We start from the raw sequence: 13792 nt of genomic DNA, 5'->3' as shown, positions 1-13792 counted from the left end.
TTCAGCACTGCTTTTCTTTGGTTCAGGTGGGTCTGGGCATTTTTTTTTCGTTTTAGTAACTACTTCTCACACCCAGAATACATTTGACCCCAAGAGATGTAAATATCCCTACAGAAGAGGAGAGGCTCCTACCAGTAACTTGAATTCGTGGTCCCACGGGGGGATGTGTGCGGTGGGGACGGCCGTGCCGACAGGCCAGAGGTGTGCTGACTTGCTGACGCATTCAAAGGCAGATTCAGGCAGGACCTCAGCAGAGGTGTTTGCACAGCATTTAGGAGCCAACGCTCTCAAGGTGCATCAGGACCTTGCATAGCCAGGCAGGCGTTATCAGCAGCTGGACGTTCTTTCACGGGCAGAGGCCAGCGGGACACCCTCTCCCAAGGCTTGCACTGCCTGTGGCACGGGTCCGATGTCCTCAGAAAGGAGTGACTAGGATGATGTCCTTCAAAAAGGCACCCGATCTGGATTGATAATCTTGACATTTTTCAAGGATGATTCCTCAAGGATGAAGAATCCTTTGGTTTTCTGGAGACTTTTGCTAATAATGAAATCACTCTCGCCCTTTATTTTTTGTGATGTTTCTTGAACGTCGGCTTCCGGATGCCAGCTCTTATCCTGTCTGTTCATGTCAGAGAGTTGGTTCTCTCCATGGAACTATCTATCATCAAGTTACCTCCTTAATATAAAGGTTTTCTAAGTCCAAGACAAGTCTGTGCATTTACATGTACGACAGTGAAAATCAAGGCAACCGCTTTTCTTCCTATTTTGAGGAAGTTGCTACAATTAGAAGACACGGATAATTTCAGCCAGAGGGGTATCGAAATGCTATTGCTGTTCTGACTTACGGCCTACATCTGAGATGCCTTATGGCCTTCTCCCGTAGCTTTTCCTCTAAAAAGCATGGCCTAAGAGTTGTTTACTTGTAAAATGCTATAAAACACAAAACCAAGTTCAAACACACAAATAATTTCTCAGATAGATAGACTGCCACCAAAAGTTGTGTGTAGTTTTATTTCAACATATCAAGCACAAACAGGTTTCCCCTAACTGGGGAATATGACGAGGAATGTACTTAAAAATTTGGAAACATTTACATTGAAAGATTGCCCAGACTGGCACCACCACTAAGTATTTTAAGGCTGTATATATAGCAGTACTTACCACTTGGAACTACTTCAGGCCAGAAAAGAAAGGCTTAGTATTGTCTGCAGTCTACAGAAAATATTGCAAATCTTTAAAAAATGGTGTAAAAGAGGAAGACTATTAACAGAGTTGAACAATACAGTGGCAAAACTCTTCCTCCTTCCTGACCTTTGACAATAAATGTGCCTACGACCGAACACACGTACACCTATAGCGCTCCCGTCCTTCTCACCTATCCTGGGGCAGTGGATTCCTCTCTACAATGCTAGTCTGTGATATTATAAAACAGCCATATAGCAAATAATAACAATAATAATAAGTGACCAGGTTTTACGAACAGGCGTGTCTGACGTTACACTCGATGGGCCCCGTGGTCCAGCACACCAGGCAGCTCCATAAGCAAATGTGGAGCTGTCACTGAATGCTTCCCATTCCCCAAAGAGGAATGGCTCTAGGAAATTGTGCATATTTACAGTTCCCGTGGAATGGAAAATAAAACACATCCTGAGGTCCCATTCTGTGTGTGCCAACAAAAAAGATCATGACTTAATATCCCGGGGGTGGATTTTTTTGGACCAAGTGTGCTCCCTCCCATAATTAAAGGCAGCTGGACAGGCACCGTGGACATCAGCTCTTCACAGTTCCCCAGCTGCACTCCCTCACTCGTAGAGCTATGAACCAGGCCGGTGTCACCTTTCCAAAATGCTGGGGTGTTTACCATTTTGGGGGTACCAATACTGCTGGGTAATTATTAATTGCATCAGAAAATGACAAGACATAGAAAACAAATTGCACAATTAAAGCTACATTTGGCTTCAGCATTAAGGCCCGTACAGGTTAAGAGGTCCTTGAAGATGTACATGTAAAAGGCAAAAATGACATAATCTGCAGGAACAAAGTTTTGCAGGTTCCCAGGTCCCTTTTTAACCTCATTTTTCAACTTTCTTCCACTTCTGCTGCGTTGGTTCTAAAGTGCTTTGGTGCCTCGCTGGGCTCCTTGCGTGAGTGGCCCCCTCCTGCAGCTGGTAATCATTATTGCTGCCAAACTTAGTGATTTTATTTGAAGACATAATTAATGAATAGTTGACACGTAAGAAAGATGCAGAGGAGAAACCAACAGCGAGAGTCCAGGAGGAAGCTTTCAGAAGAGACCTTCCTGTGGAAGGACTTTTTGTTCAGAGCACTGAGGTTTCTGGAAAAGAAAGCAGTCTGTTTATTCGGGTGTCGTAGGGAGGTGTGCATTCACACGTGTGCGCGTACCCAGCGCTTCCACACCAGGAGGGATCCCTGTACTTCAGAGACACCTTCACGGGTGCAGCACTGTGCCCCACAGGCTTCACCTCCCCTCTTTTTAACAGACAGATAAGTACTTCTGGCTGCTCCAGATTCAGGCAGAGCACACTGCTTGGCGTGAGAAGGTGTAAGGGCACAAACCCCAAGAAATCTCTTCATCCAGCACCCACTCACAAACCTCTGCCCTAACCTTCCCAAATACAAGAACTTGCCCTGGACACCCCCAAGAGCAGCAGAGAAAAGCTAAAGCCGTATCACCGATGGTTCCGGCATCCAGAAACAGTGGGCCTCGCGCGTGATCCCACCCCACCAAAGCCTCGGGCGGGCTGGGTAATACTCCTCATGCAGAGGGGAATCAGCAGGGCTCCCTGGAGCAGATGTAGCAGTTAATACCTCCCCTGCCCTCCCCAGAGGAGCCTGTGGTGCAAAGCCCTTTGCCAGCAGTAGCTTAAGCAGGCGTGCTCAGACAGCGACTAGCATTTTATACAAAACCCAGGAATTTAGTGCTTTTCACCTATGGAGCACAGTTTTTAGACCACACTCCTGCATCTCGGCAGCAAACTGAGCAAATTCGCAACATCCATGATGAGGAGAGAGACCCCCCCACACACACACCTTCTTGCCTAGCAGAGATTTATTTATAGCCAGGACCCGGCCCAGCCCCGCCCAGCTTCTGCAGCTGTTTTGCAGCTGGGCATGCCAAGAGGTGCTTAAAGTGCTGAGGTGATGGTTTTTGCCCCATAAAGAGAGTCATAAGAGGAAGAGATTTCCGCGCTGTTTCAAGTAGGGGGTGGCTTTGCCTTTCCGGTGTGTTAATAGGTTACTTATTGAAACAGTTGTTACCTGCACCCCTGCAGCTGATAAGGACGCTCCAAAGGGGCAGTGGAGGAGTTAAATGCCACAGGTTATTTTTAGCCCATTAAGATCATTGATTTGATGAGAGAAAATGGTTACCTGTGTATGTCCTGTTGGGCTCTCTGTAGGGATAAGACAGCTGAATGAATTTCCTTCAGGTGATTCATTTCTTTCCCGCACTGAGCGCACAGGCTTTCAAACCCTGCAGCAAAGTACGAAGGACGTGATGTTTTGCATCACCATCTCTGGTGGTGGTGATGAAACACAAACCAAGTTCACCCAGCAAGTGGCTGGCCGTGGTCAAATTGTCACAGCTGGGGGGACACTCTCAGGAGGAAACGTGGGGAGAAGGAGATAGGGGACATAATCTTCCACCCCAAAGACACAGGTCAATGCAACAGGTCCTGTGACACTGGCCTGGGGCTCCTTCTTGGCTCTTAGGAAACAATTTTTGCATCATCCTCCCCAGCTGAGGGGAGGGGAATGGAGTGCTCACACCTGCCCCCATCTCTGAAACATTCAAGGTCACCTCCAACAAAGGCTGAGGAAAGGGAATAGGAAACGAAGCCTCTTTCCTATTTGTCGATTGGAATGTCAGTGTATTTTTCCAGCGTGTCCATGCCAGCTTGTACCTATTGGAATTTCAGTGTGTTTTTCCAACATGTTTGTGCCAGGAGTTGGGAAGCACTTGTGGGCATGGATAGCACGAGGCAGAAAGAGAAGCAGAAGTATGTACAGAGCAGAACATTCTCTGTGTTTGCCTGTGAGCTATGGGCCCGCAGCATTAAGTGGGCTGGGAAATTTCCCAGGGCTGGCTCAAGGAATAAGGTACCAAGGGAAGAACATTAAAGCCTGACCCAGTGATACCCAAATACTTGCCATCATCATCCGAGAGCTCCTGCACCGACTCTGGCGTTGAACAGCTGCTCTCTGTATTCTGGCTGTGGTTGGACGGCTGATCACTGGTTTTGCGGCGCCGGCAGTCTTTGGCAGACCTCTGGATAAAACAGGGATTAAAAGGGACTCGGTCACTGTCAAATCAAAGACTCTTGTGTTTGGCTTTAAACAAAATAATTCGGGCTGCTGGGGAATATCTGTGAGATTGCGAAGTTTGATTGCTCTCTCAGCAACAACTAGTAGTTGGACTCCTGGCAGCTACACACATGCCCTGTAGAGAAGCATTTCCTCAAATGATAACATCCTTAAGACACCCATCCGAATTCTTCTTGTTGTAGCTTTAACTGACACATACTAGCGATGAACGTTATAGTTCTTTTGCTGAGTTGAGTACCCACCAACCAGATACATAACAGAAAATTAAAAGAAGAAAAATTTAGAATCGAATTTCCTGGGGAAGATTTTTCAGAAGGTGCCTGAGGGATTTAAACATCACAGAACTTTTATGCCTAATTTCTTGATGCACTTTGGAAAGTTTCTCCCTACCTCTCAGATGGGTATACCAAACACATTGATTCAAACTTCTCACGGGAGGGTCTGAAAAGCAGTTATGAACCTCAACTTCCTCATTGTTTCCGAGACATTCAGGTTTGGGGCATTATAAAAGAAAAGTCTATGCATATAATAAGATACAACTTCATCAGTGTAATACGTGTTATATCTAGCTAGTTCAGCAGTTCTCCATTTACAAAGCATTTTATGAATGACATAAATTACTCTGAAGATGAATGCAATGAAATAAGAAAGTATCATCTCTGTTTAAGGGAAAGGATGGAGAGAGGTTTCTTGTCTTGTCTAGGAGGAAGTAAGTGACAAGGCAGATAGCAAAGACCAAAACTGAAGTTGCAGGATCTCAGTTGTGTACTCCAAAACTACAGGAAGTTTTCCGCTTTGGGAACACTTAACAGTGAAGTTGAGCTCAGTCATGTGCAAAACCCAGTATAAGAGTCACTGTCACTAACACTGGCTGGAAGAAAAATGCCGAAATGGATAGGATGTGTCAACCAAGTGATACAGAGACATAACTATCTGCTTTTAATCACTTGAATATTGTTTCTTGTTTATTCTTTCTAAAACTCACTTACCAAGGCTGGCGCCTGTAATGTCTGTTAAGGGTTAAGTTTATCAGGGACTGGTATTTGTCAAGAACTACTTGCTGAACAAAGGGAGTGATAACAGGAGCTGCAAGGTTAGTCTGACCACAGAACTAACTAGAACTTGTTAAAAACTGCTGAAATCAACAAGTAAGAAGAGAGCATGCGTAAAAGACTAAAGTTCATCTAGAGGACAGAAGAGGAAGATAAGACCCCTGAAGAAGTAAAAGACCACCAGAGACAGATCTGAGCCTGTGCAGTTTCTGAAGCAACTCTGCCCCCAACTTATACATAAGTATTATGAAACCCTATGAATATGTATGCTTTAGTGTAATAAATATCCAACTACTTGCCAAAACGGTGTGCAAGCTTTGAGGAGAAATCCCCTTGCACCCGGCGCTGTAATAAACATGCCTGCTTTATAACTCTTTGTGTGTTGTAAAGTTTGTTTCCGTGCGTCACAAGAATTGTAATTATTTGGAGTTAATGATGGTATAATATTGCAGGTCTAGAGTCGTAAGCTGTATTTACCCAAAACAAACCTTTCAGCCTATGCTGTGCTTACACAAAAATGCTGCAGAAAAGGGCTGCGTATCTAAACAACCGTAAAGAATATTATATTGCCCAAAACAGGCTTTTTACCTTGTGCCGTGTAATTTGATTGTTTATGCATGTTGTTTTGTGGTTTGACATCCTTGTGGATAAGTGTCTTTCCATGGTCTGAAGTATCCCATTCTTCTCAAATTGGGCAATGTCGTTCAAAGGATCCCAAGGTCTTAAACTGTTGAGACCAAAGGAAAAAACATCAGAAAAGCAAGAATCCCACACCAGGTGTGTTAAGAGCAACATGCTACTTCCACATGCATCAGGGCAGGCATTAATCCCTGACAGTAACCAGAGTTTCCACAGATGCAGCGTGAGGAGTAACACATACTTCCCTCTACATTCACAGCTCCTAGCAATAAATGAGGGGGGTTCAGTCTCCTTCTTGCCAGGGGAGGAGAGCACAGTTGTCAACTCTGCTTGCACAGTGCAGAAAATCTCTGCTAAGTGATTCTGCACTCGACTGCAACAATAGGTATCTGTACCAATGTCATAGCAGATTTTCTACTGCCAAGCCCTCATTTCCAGCTACGCCCAATTAGTATCAGGAATATGTATTCTAATCGTGACATGGAGCTCAGAAAGAGCAAGCCCAGGGCATAGTTTGGGGAATGGCAGGACCCGAATTATAAGTCTGTAACCTTGCTTGCATCCCTGGGGACTCAAGCAGAGCGAGGTCTGTTCATAACCCCCAACACGACCACTCACTCCTCATATTTGTAGTGCCATTCATTAGTCGTGGCATCGTGCTGGAAGAGCAGTGGTTTCCATTCTGTGCCGTTCTCTCTCCGCTCCCGGGCGGCATTCCTCTGCTCCTCTTCCAGCACAAATTTTTCCTGCGTCGCCTTGTGTTGATCGCCTTTGTTTATTGCACTGGTAACGTGCTGCCAAAGCCTAGAAAAAAACAGGGAAGAAAGTTAAACCACCTTAAAACCAACAATACATTTTGCCAGCTGGAACCTTAGAGCAGACACTTTTCTGACCTATTGATAGTCCAGAGGAACTGTAACAGCGTTGCTCAGCCTCAGTTTGGCTTGCAAATTAAAGGAACGTTATGAGAATGGCAACACTGAATGCTGTATACAATGATCTACTGAAGAACCGGGGAACTTTCCCTTAGAGAACACCACCTAACAATATTCACTAAAATCTTCAGTGCTGACTGTGTGAGTTATAAGATAGTTATGCTCAACTCATTGAGGTCTGAGGCCGCTTTAGAGGTGATTGATGTATAATGGAGAATCTGTTGTCTTCCTTGCCCTTTCGTTTATGTTTAGGAGCCTTTGTGTTAATGTCTATCCCTGAAACAAAGGCCTTATATTTAAAGTTTAGAAGCATTGGAAAACGAATTCATGTGCAAGGCTTGCAGCTGCACATGCAATGTCATACAACTATATAGGATTAGCAACCAGATGTGCAGGAAGCTGATTCAATCTGCAAGAAAAAGACATGTACTTGTGCTCACAAACTGCAAACACGAGCACAGGCTTTCACTCGCACTTGTTTTCAGCTGCCAAAAGAGATGTGATCTGTCATATGATGTCTCACTGAGCCTCTGCCCGGAGGAGAGGATCTGCCTTTTATGGGAGAAAAATCATTACCTTTTTTTTTCTATAGCCAAGCTATGATGGGCCCCTCCACAGTTCCTCTAATCAGAGCATTCTAACCTTCATTTCAGATTGGAAATATATCTGAGACTAGCAGCTAGCCCTCCCAAAACATTACCGAGTGGTTTAGCGGTTTGAATAGGCACTGGAGATCCAGGCTGTTCCAGTATTCCCAAAACACCAGTCCTCCATTTAGAAGATGACTACATTACTGCATTTAATTTGGAGCTTGCTGTGAAGCTCTTAATTTAAAAAGGAAACTGATGCTTTCATTATATTTCTATCACCATACGATAACACAACACTTCCAAAAGAGCAGCCATTTAGATAATTAACTGAAGGCAGAGGAACACTTTCCTGTCCTTTTTGACACGTCACTCCCATTTTCCTGTGTATGAATCTTTTCTCCCACAAACAAAGGGAGGAAACTCAATTCAAACTCAAAGTGATGGGGGTGGGGGAGGGAGGAGTGAAAATAACGGCCGGCCTGAGAAAACACTGCGGTGGTGTCAAGAGTCAGTCCTAAGGAATGCGGTGGGGTAAAAAGCGAGTGTTCAAGTTCTAATAACCTCAGAGGGACACGCAGAAAATTGTTTGACAAGGGCAAATTACTCCATCAAGAGCTGCATGTGTCAGACAATGAGACCCTCCATGGCGAGCTGCATAATGGTACGAGCTACAGAGACTCGCCAGCGTTTGCGAAAATAGGTGATTTTCAGCACTGCAGGAAAGACTAAGTCATTCAGGCAGAACATAACCTGGATTAGATGGTAACTTATTCATGCAACTGTCAGCATAATAAGGAGCTCGGTGGAATGTCTGTGAGGGATCTCTAGAATTCTTCCTTTTGCCTCCTTCCCCTGGATGCATGTATCATTACTCTCTGATGTAGCAAAGGGAGTCAGCTCTGGCAGTACCCTGGTAAACACAGAAACGGAGATTCCTCGTCTGCAAGACTGAGATTTCTCTTCTGCTTTAAAAGAATCTTCTTCAGAAGAAGAAATGTGAGAAATGTGCTGCGGTCTGCTCTGCTCTGTGACAAGGGCAATTGCACGACTGTAAGTTACAAATATAGACTTTATTGCCCATAACATCCACTGCTGTCCAGAACAAACTAAATGTTCAAGTGTTTTTATTTTCGTGCAATCCCTTTCTTTACCTGTAAAAAGGGGAATCTTCTTAGTGATGTGATGCAACACCACAACTAGATGCCCACAGGGAAGTGGCCAATGTCATGCAGAGCCAGGCAGCAAACTCCTTGGAATGTTAGCTGGTATTGGCTGACCATACTGGTGAGGTGGCAGGTCTAGTTGGCTTGAAGCCAGCACCACATGATGCTGCTGTAGCTGTTCTTGCTCAAGAACTGGCTCGGGGATGCTTATTGCACCACGCAGTCATTCCTTCCATTTCCTAAATCATGTGCCAGGACTATATTTTTAGGTAATCTAAATCACCCTAAAAAAACTGGTGCAGACTTCATTGGAGATCTCAGCTGAGATTATGAGGCAGGGTTAAACATCTGTTTAATTACATTCTCTCACAAAATCCTGTTATGTGGTTCAAACTACTGCTCTGCTCATGCCAGTACTTCCCACATGATTCCTGCATCTAGTTTAAGAGCCTGTGGTTGAAACAACCCTTCTTAATAAGACATCTGACCCCAGATTGCCATCTTGCCCTTCCATAAAATGTTCCAGCAGTTACAGAGACTCTGTTCATGATCTCTGGAGTTCAGGGAGAGTTGTTATTTCAGCAGATGAAATGTAGCCTCCACTATTTCTCAGCCCAGCTCCCTGGTTATTTCAGAGCTATACTTCATGGAAATACTCCAGAGTTAACAGACTGGAAAAAAACAGGTAAATGGCTGGGTAATACGTGCAGGCAAAGTGGGTCACTGCCTTTCCAGGACTGTGCTGAGGAATTGGAGCCTTCTGATCAGAGCCCTGCTTCCAGCGGGGAGGCGGCAGCGAGACGTTCCCAGAGCTCCTTACCTCTCCGACTCAAAGTCCGTCTGCTCCTCAAAAAGAACAATATGGCGCTTCAGTCTCTGCCTTCGTACTTCACTGGTCGGGTTCCAGAACATGTCTGCGTTCCCGTTTTTCAACTCATTTATATGCACTTCCCCATCCTGAGAAGGAAAATTAAGTGAAAAGGTTAATGACAATCAGAAACACAAGGCAGAAAATAATCCTGACAAATGGAAGCTGCTTCCAGATGATGATCAGCGACAGGGCTTGGTTAGAAGGCTTCTTTCCTCCTATACCCCATTAAATCTCACTGAACACTTCCTGAAAGTTTCTAAAATGGGTAAGGCGAGGCATTCCTGGAAACAGTGGCTGAATTAATCAGAGAAGAATTGGAAAGGGACCTGGTCTCTTTTGTTAGTCTTGTCCCCAGACGAGGGTACCCACAGAAGCCTTAAGATACTCTTCTTTCCCCCCTGTTCCCCCCAGGTACCACCCAGCACATATAAACAAGATCCCTAGCTCCTTTTCCAGTCTTCTATTCCTCAATGCTGAAATCTCACTCGGAGCCTACTGAAATACCATCTTCTCTAGAAAGGAGAGCTAAAGTTGAGATCCTCTTCCACATTTTTTTTCAGTTTAGCCAGGTTTTTCTGTTATTGCCCCGACTTTCATTTAGCACTTCAAAATGCCAGGGGTCTTTCATCCTTATTCCTTGCCAATTTACTTGGCAACCAACTATTAAGCAGCACTTCTCTGATCTGAGGCTGGCTAGACAATATTGCTGTGTCCCTGCTTAACTAAGCTGCTTCCCAGCCTTGCTCACAGACGCAGAAATGCCACGGAGCCAGACGGGGTAGTTTACAGAGCATATAGTGAACAGCACGACGCTGCCTGCAAGTGGAATAAATCAGACGATTACAGCTGCTGAACAGCATGTGCATTGGTGCCATTCAGCTGCCTGCACATGGCATGAGTATCATGCAAACCTTATTTAGGTCATGGCTATTGGCTTTGCCTGTCGCTGCCTAATTTCTTTGCATCCCAGCTGCTGCATTTCTTCCTTTGCCACGGTCCCTTGATGTGTGTCTCAAAGTACACTTCCCACATCTTCAGCTGTGAAACTCCTTCAACCCTGGGGGACTCTCATCCCTCCTCAAAGTCCCCCTCAGGACTTCCTCTGCCATGTCCTGAGGGCCCAGTTCCAGGACAGATCTCAGGTCCCTAAGAGCCCCCCAGCTGTGGATGGGAGAAGGCAGGCAGGCATTACCAAACATCACTACATGCATCTCTAAGGGGCATGTATAAAGCCCTCAGCTGATGCTTTGATCCTGGGGCTGAAAAGCATTGGGATTTGCTTCCCTTCTTTATTCAGGTGGATTTTCAGGTCCTGAGACAGAGAATTAGCCTTTCAGCTGTGAGGGTTTCTGTCAGGAAACCAGACGGTGTCAGAGAAAAGCCTGCAGAGCTCAGGAGAGCAGGCCAATACTCTCAGCAGGGAGGGAAGAGAACAAACAACATCCCTACGGCTACACAGCAGCTACTCTATTCACAGCGTGCAACTGCAAACAGCGGCTTATGGAGCCACCCTTTCAAAGCCATTTAACTTCTTTTATACATCATTCTAATTTTGTGCACCACAAACAACCAGCACAAAGAACAAGGGAGGAATAAATTATTTTCAGGCTGATAAAATTCAAACACAGAAGGCTGGAAGCTGAGCAGCATGCAACCATGTGGCACGGCACCCCAGGGGAGCCACTCGATTACATGCTCTCACGGATGGTGTTCACAGGACCCACCGCAGACGAGGTACTCCACAGTCCAGCACAATTCACAATTGCCAAGGCTCATCCTACAGGAAAGGGAGCTCAGAATGGAAAAGCTACCCAGGCAGAGGGAGCCAATCTCCTTGTATACACCTAGCAAGGGCAAATCTCCCCATTTCAAAATTGTCATTAGCTCTTTATGCAAAAAGACAGATTGCCTGAGGGGAGGAGTCCAATACCAAAGGCTACACTGTGGTTAGGACCTCACTATAGAAAGGGCTTTATCCAGGCACATTTCACCCGACCTACTTTAAATACTTCCTTTAGGATGAGACAAATCTTGTCTCAGGAGTGACAATTTCTAGGGACTGGAAAGGGAGCACAGGTCAACTATAACGAAGACGTAGATGTCGAAATGTAGCTGAGATAAATACCTAAGTGTCCAGCCCAAAGCCAGGGCTCACTGCTTTTGCTGCGGTTACCAGGAGTTCCCAACCAAAACTCCAATCTAGATCCTTCACCATGCAACTTTATTCTTGCTGGATTTTGGCTTAAGGATGCCTTTGAGTGATTCACTTGTGGATACCAGGTGTGCAAAGGTGCTAGCTGCTCTGCTGACTATTCTGAGCTGCCCATACAGACAGACCCTCACGGAATCTGTCTCTTGGTCCTTCATCTCATGAACAGAGGAGTAACCATCTTCTCTCATAAAGGTTTGCTGTGAAAATAACGAATTTAAAACCCCGTGAAGTTCTTCCCTGATACTGCCATAGCTGGGAAAGTATTAAACACAAGACAAAAGGAAGCCTCATGATTTTCACAATCACACATAAGACACACTATGTCTCCTGCCATCGGTGCTTATCCTAAGCCCAGGACCCTAAATACAGAGCCACTGGCTTCGATGGAAACACACCTCACCAGTCCCAGCTTTGGCCCAGGCCCTGGGAGTGCAAGTGTTACTCGCACTGCAGGTGGATGGGACTATGAAAGCGTAACCGACCTTGAGAGGTGTGGCCCGGAAAGCTCTGTTCCCTGCGCTCCCTGGGGATGGCGGGAAGAGGCAGGACACAGGCCCTCCACAGCCCCTGCTCCAACGCAGGCAGCCTGCCAAGGGCTGCCAGCCCTCCCACGCACCCTGCTGCCACGCGCACTTAAACTGTCAGCAACTTCGATTATCGTATGTTACCCAGTGTCCATTGAGACTTGCTAACACTTCTTCTCCTGATTTAATCTTCCCCGAGATTTGATTAATGCTTGCGCTGCCACCGAAGAAGGGCTGTCAGGGGAGAATAGAAATAGAAAATATGATCAGTCTAGTGAGAGCTGGAAGGGAGCCAAACACAGTGATGCAGCAGGAAGGAAGGCAAGTGCAACCTGCTTGATTTCCACTATTTCTGGGGAAAGGCAGAATTAATTCTAACATGGATTTTGACTGTCTAGCATTGTGCCCTCCTCCTTTTGTCTGTAATACCAAAATCACTGTAGGAGCTGCAGGAAGGGAGATAAGCCTTCAGGTGCATTCACATTCAGCAGTGCAAGGCTTCGCCTTCATTGCAAATACAGTTATTGTCAGCTAGACGTCGGAATAAGTGTCTGTGGGCAAGTTTTTCCCATTGTCTGGAATGACTTTACAGTTTTCACCCTTATACTTGCAGCCTTGTCCAAAGAACAGGAGCAGCACTAATGCAGTTGGTGACTTTTCCTGCTTATGGGACAGCAACAGCAGTGTGGCACTGCTGATGGCTGCATCCAGCGTGAAGAAGCTCTTGTCAGCAGCAAACAAAATAAGAAAAAGGGTATTTCCAGAGTCAAAGAAAAGATTCTCAGAACAATGGAAAATTCCCCTCACCTCCTGCCTGCCAAACACAGGAAACAGCAGTGATAGAGTGACCAGCTCTTCCATTCACACCGCACAACATTTCTTCAGACATTTTAGCAGCTACTTTCCAATAACGTTTGTGCAGAGGAAATTTTTTTTTTAATAACAATATAAAACCTAATTTCCCACGACACCCATGGAAAAAAAAAGTATCTCAAGAATCAATATATGCAATCCAGCAGAGAATTGGTACATATCCAAATTAATAACAAAGTTATGGGGTTTACCTTTAACTTCACACAATTCTACTAAAAAGGGTGGCTACGAAATATTCAAATCAGAGCATGTAATAAGCCGCAGGGACCTTTCTGAGTCATGTTTGGACTAAGCGTATTCTTTTCAAGCCAAAAAAGAAGGGTCTGCATTTTAACCTCTGAAGTGTTTGTAGGTTTGAGATGACACTGACCGAAGTCAGGGAAATACTCCATTGGCCTCAACACAGTACGTCAGGCCTATGGGAAGAACAGGCTTTAAAGGCAAGTATAAGCAAATATCATGGGGCAACAGTTCACTTTGTAAGGGCAAATAAAGACAGAAAATTATTATTGCCCCCAGAAAAACGCAGTCTGCAGAAGACTCCCCTAACTCCAGTAATCTCTCAGATTTATGTTGGCTAAGGCTGCAA

At 45.3% G+C, this 13792-nt stretch overlaps 1 protein-coding gene across 3 annotated transcripts in view; it reads right to left on the bottom strand.

Moving 5' to 3' along the window:
* Positions 1–1723: 1723 nt before the first annotated feature.
* The window catches only part of OSBPL5 (oxysterol binding protein like 5), a 61138-nt gene continuing 49069 nt past the window's right edge, over positions 1724–13792 (bottom strand). For 2 of the 3 annotated variants that reach the window (XM_009812070.2, XM_009812071.2), the window contains 7 exons: positions 12475–12564; positions 9544–9680; positions 6654–6839; positions 5985–6123; positions 4159–4288; positions 3391–3493; positions 1724–2335 (listed from right to left, as the gene is read on the bottom strand). In XM_009812070.2, the coding sequence (XP_009810372.2) occupies positions 2200–2335; positions 3391–3493; positions 4159–4288; positions 5985–6123; positions 6654–6839; positions 9544–9680; positions 12475–12564 (921 nt within the window). In that variant the 3' untranslated portion in view covers positions 1724–2199. The remainder of the gene's footprint in view (positions 2336–3390; positions 3494–4158; positions 4289–5984; positions 6124–6653; positions 6840–9543; positions 9681–12474; positions 12565–13792) is intronic. The other variant, XM_059825694.1, reaches the window with a different exon arrangement.

Source organism: Gavia stellata, chromosome 17 (genome assembly GCF_030936135.1).
Source record: "Gavia stellata isolate bGavSte3 chromosome 17, bGavSte3.hap2, whole genome shotgun sequence".
Classification (NCBI taxonomy): Eukaryota; Metazoa; Chordata; class Aves; order Gaviiformes; family Gaviidae; genus Gavia; species Gavia stellata.
The sequence above is the reverse complement of the archived record's forward strand: the minus strand, read 5'-3'. Positions and strand labels throughout refer to the sequence as shown.